This window comes from Grammomys surdaster, unplaced genomic scaffold, assembly GCF_004785775.1.
Source record: "Grammomys surdaster isolate TR1022 unplaced genomic scaffold, NIH_TR_1.0 345, whole genome shotgun sequence".
In the NCBI taxonomy this organism is placed as follows: Eukaryota; Metazoa; Chordata; class Mammalia; order Rodentia; family Muridae; genus Grammomys; species Grammomys surdaster.
This window is the reverse complement of record NW_021604764.1, coordinates 2,504,554-2,510,553: the sequence shown is the minus strand read 5'-3', so window position 1 is coordinate 2,510,553 and position 6,000 is coordinate 2,504,554. Positions and strand designations below refer to the sequence as shown.

The 6,000-nt window shown below is 39.8% G+C and overlaps 1 protein-coding gene across 2 annotated transcripts in view; it reads right to left on the bottom strand.

Annotated features, from left to right (window-relative positions):
- Dync1i1 (dynein cytoplasmic 1 intermediate chain 1) overlaps positions 1-6,000 on the bottom strand; it is a 290,802-nt gene that overhangs the window by 15,734 nt on the left and 269,068 nt on the right. For both annotated transcript variants that reach the window (XM_028779147.1, XM_028779148.1), the window contains exons 14-15: positions 5,721-5,861; positions 1,531-1,656 (exon numbers count right to left, since the gene is read on the bottom strand). In XM_028779147.1, coding sequence (XP_028634980.1) covers positions 1,531-1,656; positions 5,721-5,861 — 267 coding nt within the window. The remainder of the gene's footprint in view (positions 1-1,530; positions 1,657-5,720; positions 5,862-6,000) is intronic.

Sequence of the window (6,000 nt, the reverse complement as noted above, 5' to 3'; positions counted from 1 at the left end):
TCTCTCTCTCTCTCTCTCTCTCTCTCTCTCTCTCTCTCTCTCTCTCTCTCTCTCTCCTCCCCACTCCATGTTTGAGGAAGAGATCAACAATAAATACTGGTCTTGTCTGGATGAGGACCATAAAGAAGGACATCAAATATAAAGAAACCTCACGGCAGAAAATATGGCTAGAAAATCACGGGTAATAAATATTTCTGGCTCAAATGGCATTCTCTTTCCAAAGCTTCAAACTGTGGGGCACCTGGCCATCTGGATCCTCACTATGTAGGTCAGTGTTGATGGTCTCTGCCACTTTGCCTATCTTAACTTGTGGCATCAAAAATAACCAGGGCGGGGGATGAGAGTCTAAATACAGGACAGCCAAGAGGTGCTTAAGTGTTTTATTTAGCATTTTGCACACTGGGATAGAAAAGCCCCATCTCTAATGTTATTCAGTTTCTGTGCCCAGCTGAAATCTGAAAACACCATTTAGCTTGTTGTAACATAATGAGCTGTAGAACAGCATATTATATAATGTGCCATCAGAAGCTCCTCTGCCGAGCATCTGGGATTGTCAAAGTCCCGTGATGCTGACTGGTGAAACTGGGAAGAATCCTCCTCAGTGAGATCAGCTAAACTGGTCTACCAGTTTACAGTCACAGACTATTTCCCAGGCCTCGCACACCATGCATACAAATGCACTCTATTTTCTCTCGGGAATGCAAATGTTAGATTCAAATTATGCCTAAGTAACTTTATACGACACTTCTAGTTATTTTTCCTGTATTTTCTTTGTCTTTAAGAGGAAAACAAAACAAAAAACAAAAAGAAACAAACAAAAAAACCCCTTAACCTTACTAGAAATCAAGGTTTTTAAACCAACACTTTCATAAGAAGTAAAAGAAAAGCAATTTAAATAGCTCAATTGATCAGCAATGGAAAAGTAAAGATAGGATGCAAATTCAGAATTTTTCTGGAGTAAAAACTGTATTATTTTTCACATTGATACATGCCATGACATTCTCTTTATATCTTAATTTTCTATGTCATATAATAAGACATACCAAAAGAGGTCCTACATGATAATATCATAAATGTCAAAAATGATATAAAATTTGACTCATCCCAGTCTTCTTAGTTGGAGGCACTGTATTTAAATAGCATGATTTTAAGAATCAGCACTCTAAGCACAACTTCACTTTGTGGGAGTAAATGGTAAATTTCAACTTAGATCTTAACATGATGAGTTTGGCCAGCTTTTAGTCGTGGGAAAGCATCCCATGTCATGCTTCAGCCTGGCGAGCTAGGGTTGCTACCACACAAATAGGAGTCCAGATCATTAACTAAAGTGTCCTGTGCATGGAGACACAGGCCAAATTAGACCCCAAGGAGGTGTCTCCAAACTCACACTGAAGTCAATGGAAACTTGCAAACGCAATCAAGAGGGTTCTTGTGGCTCAGAAAGTCTTGTTAATAGTTTCAGCAGGTCTTTAAAGTGGAAACACAAGCCAAACTCTTGTCCCCAAACAGAACAAAATGAAAAATACGTACCTCTCCAACATCATAGATCCAAATGCGACCTTCTGAGTCCCCTACGGCAACTTCCTTGCCGCCTTGTGCCCAACGAACCCGGTTTAGGGCAGATGCCCCCTCGATGGCCACACTTGCTGTTGGTACCTGCCGAAGGGGTTATAACACAAAAAATGAATATGAATTTACATACACTAGTATACAGTGATGTGTTTTACTCCACAAGCCACAACTGCCATCCTCTGCATGAAGCCACTTCCACACCCACGAGAAAGGGTGAACATGAACGAGATTCATTGTTCTGGAATCATACGCTCCACTGACTTAAGGAGTAGAAACGAGAAACAAAAAAGGAAAACAGGGACATACTTTCCCAGTCATGGCAGCCAGCAACAAGAATCTCTCTCTGGATTTTGTCAAGTGTATGTCCAGCACAGAAGCATGAAAGCTAAATGCAATGCTTGACCATCAGATCATGTAGGCTGTGTTGGGGCAGTGCGAAGATGTTTGGTGTTTTACAGACTGAGTATCTATAAAAGGCAGTGGTATGGTAGAAAAACCAGTCAGTTGCTCAAGTGACTTGAGTCTTCATAACAATACTAGCATACATGCACTGATTCTTAGAGAATTGTCCACCACACCAGGAAGTGAATGATTAGAGGAAAAGAAGTACAGAGTTAAGGGGGCTAAAGAAATGGCTCAGAGGTCAAGAGCACTGTCTGCTCTTCCAAAGGACCAGGTTCAAGTCCCAACACCCTCAAGGCAGTTCATAACTTTCTGTAGTTCCAGTTTCTGGAGATCTGACACCCTCATACAGATGTATGTAAAGGCAAACACCAATGTAAATAAAAATTTTTTAAAAAGTTGTGTACAGGTAAAAACAACAACAACAACAACAAAAAAAAAAAAACTGAGGAATCAATCACAAATTCTCCTTTTCTCCATTTATCTTTTTCTCCCTGTGGCAACACCAAGATACGGAGAAAGGTCACTGTCTGTTCAGAAACATCCTGTTAAAATGTAGCTATCTATGTGTGTGACTCCTTTAATAAACACTGGAAATTCAGACCGTTGATAATTGGCCTAATAATCATTATTACAGCGAACTAGCAGTGCTGAAACAAAGCCTATAGTCTGTCTGTCTGTCTACTTCAAGAACCTTGGAATGTGGAGGAAGGATTTTGAGGGACTCCACCCCTGTCAGTGTGTGTACTCTTGTCTTCAAGGTTGGAAGCTGACAATTGTTCAGAGCTCCAGAGCCTTCTAAAAGAATGTTGATTCAGAAATGACAGCACATCATTAAGAAAGAAAAAGGTACATGTTAAAGGAAAATGAGAAGAAAGATGGAAGATGGCCACTGAGAGCATCTCCTGCCACTCTATGAGATCTGTGCTTAATAAATGCATCTCGGCAACATGGAAACATGACATGTTCTGCAACATAGTATCCCTAGCATTCAGCTAGTCACAGGGCTGAGACCATAGGTTTATGGGAAACTATTGAGCCAATTCCTATCTTTAAAATAGCAATAAAAACTCCATCATATGTAAGAATCTACATTTAAACTTCATCTTGAAATCAATAAGAATTCTTTTCACCTGCTTAAATCATTGCATGTCAATTGTGAACAAAAACGCAAAATGAAAATACTCAGCTCATTTAAAAAAAAATACTCAATTTCTACAATCAAGGTCCCTGCTGTGCAAGCTGGAGTCTGAATTTTAACCAAACCTTGCAAAGAATAAAAACAATGTGAATTTAGATAGACTATAATTCTGTCAATACACTTTATCATTGCTGTGATGGCCCGAAAACAGACTCATGATTCAGCTGTAGAACCTTCAAAGTTCATTTTTAACACTGACTTAGAAGTAGCATGTAGGATGTTACCTTGAATAATCTAAAAGCTGAGTAAAATGTTTAATCTTCATAGGAACATAGCTAAAAATTAATTTAAAAAACCTGACCACCTTCTCATTTAGTTAAAACAATGCCCGATGTGCTTCTAATTAGTTTACTTGAAATGTAAGCAATATAGCAAACTGAAGTCAATTAAAAAAGATTATCCAAAACCCTTTCTTTTCATAGCTGTTATAAAAATATAATAAAATACACTATCATGGCCTATAGTATATGCTAAAAATTAATGAGTACATGAAGGAAAAATATATATGTATTAACTTAAGTGATATTTGACGCTCAAGTGTGAAAATCTTTATTAAAATAATCTGCCTGCTCTTTGCACGGGTCCTACTTCCAACTTTGATTTCATAAGTATTCTCATATTTTTATGACACAGTCATTTTAATTGCAAATACAAGATGTATATAGCATGAATTGCTGGGCAGTCAGAGTCGGTTGCATCAAGGGTAAATAGCCAGTTTTGAGCAAGACTTGGGAGACAACTTAGTTTAAAAGTACAATAATCTGAAGAAAACAAAGTAGATGGGGAACATAGGTTCCCTCAGTCTTTTTAAAATCTATTTCCTAATCTGATGTAAACCTGAAAAAAAAAAAAGGGTTTTAAGCTGTTAGGTGCTGGATCTGAGTCAGACTCGGTGTGCTTTTACTGTCACTGTGAAGGCAGAGCCATGTTTACCATAAATCTCAACTGGATGTATGACCGACCGTGAGTTCTTAAATGTTAACCATAAAACTTCTCTGAGTTTCTCTCTATAGAAAGCGTCAAGATATCACTTTCTTTTTGAGAGAGAGAGAGAGAGAGAGAGGATAACAAAGTTAAATGGAAGTTGTTAAGGTGTGGACTACTACATCCCTTCATGTACGTTGGAGCTGGGTGTCATGGAAGCATCACCTCAGCCTGGCCTGCTCTCTGATACAGCACACTCCCGAATCTATCTGGAAAGCATTTTTTTTTTTTTGGTTGCTTAGAGTTTCTTCTAGCAAATAGAAGCAATATGATTTTAATCAACGGTGATGAAAGACTTTGGGAAACCATTACAACGTAAGGCAATAGCATCTTACTATTAAATGCAATGATGCTATAAACATTTCAGCATCCCAAATGATGGGCATCTCACTCATGCCTTCTGATCATTTTCAAAGATACTTCATTACGTAACTTTCTTTTCCCATCGTTCTTGGAGGTAAAAGGAAAAATGGCTGCGATGGAAATGCATTTGTCTGGTGATAGTTACAGGTATCTGTGCCCTTAAAGGTACCCAGACACAACATCACCTGAAGGAAATTTCCCTCCCACAGAAAATGCTAGCCTCCTGTGCTCCTCCTTCGCGTCCTCCAGCCTTAGGATCCTTAATTAAAAAGGCTGAATGGCTTCCTGTTCCCAGCACTTCAAAGGACTTACTTTACTTGACATATACCTTGTACCATGTACTCTTTACCTGGGTATTTGTACCTGGACCAAACCTCAACAGATGATGCAGAGGCCATTTTAGGACACATAACATTCATGTACTATGCTCCCTGGCAACACCACCAAATCCTAAGGCTCTGAATTAGACCCTTGATACTTTTGAGGGGTTGAAATAAAAGGAAGAAAGCAGATGACTTATGCTTTAAAAATAATCATTTTGTTATCAACTTTTCTTTTTTTTAGAAAGAGGCATTTTTTTCACTTGTGAATGATTTTAAATGTGACATGCTAAAATCCCATTTTAAAAACTGAGTGTTGCATACGTGTTTAAACTTAGACACTACACTACTGCTTTTGAGTTCAATATTGTAGAACTATTTCCTTAGCAAAAATCAAAAGGATGTCAGATCTAAACAGAAAGCAGTGTAGAGAATCATTTTTATGGGGTCAAAACGGAAAATTGTACAAATAGCCAGCGTTGACAGAGTAACCTCATTTCAATAATCCAATCTAAAAACGGCATCCACGGAAGCTTACTTTTCCAAGTCTCTGCCAATAAAGTTATTTCAACACTATGTGTCCTTCCCCTTAGGGAAAAGTGTGAACACACTTTGTGCTCTTGGGGGGGAAAGGTGTGTGGGGGCAGAGTCGGTAACTGTCTAAGATCTGCTACAGTTTAGGGATGAAGTGACACGGAGTTTTGGCCATTACATCTGCTGGTTCTCTTCTGAGTAGTCAAGAAATTGGGGGGTGTCGCTGCCCAGAGGCAATTGGAGGGTCTGTCCACAAAAGGCCATTATTTTTTGCAGGAAGAACCAGACTGCAGAGTGGCCCGGGTGCCCCCTCCCAGCCCTGGGCCCGGGCGCCTGCTGCTCACCTCGGTGTCACTGTTGAGGTTCCAGAGGTCCAAGCGCCCCATCCCGTCCACGCAGGCAAAGAGCGCGGGATGCACGGGGGACCACATGACATCGTACACATAGTCTGCATTGTCTTCAAAGGAGTAGAGCGGCTTGTTGTGCTGTAAAGCAGAGAGACCGTGAAGACTTAGTGGCGCTGCCGCCGCCTCGGGCTGTCTAGAGAGCCTAATTAAAAACTTTGCACATTCACCAAGTGTCATAAAACTTCCCGAGATGAAAGTCCTCGAGAAGGTGAACCGG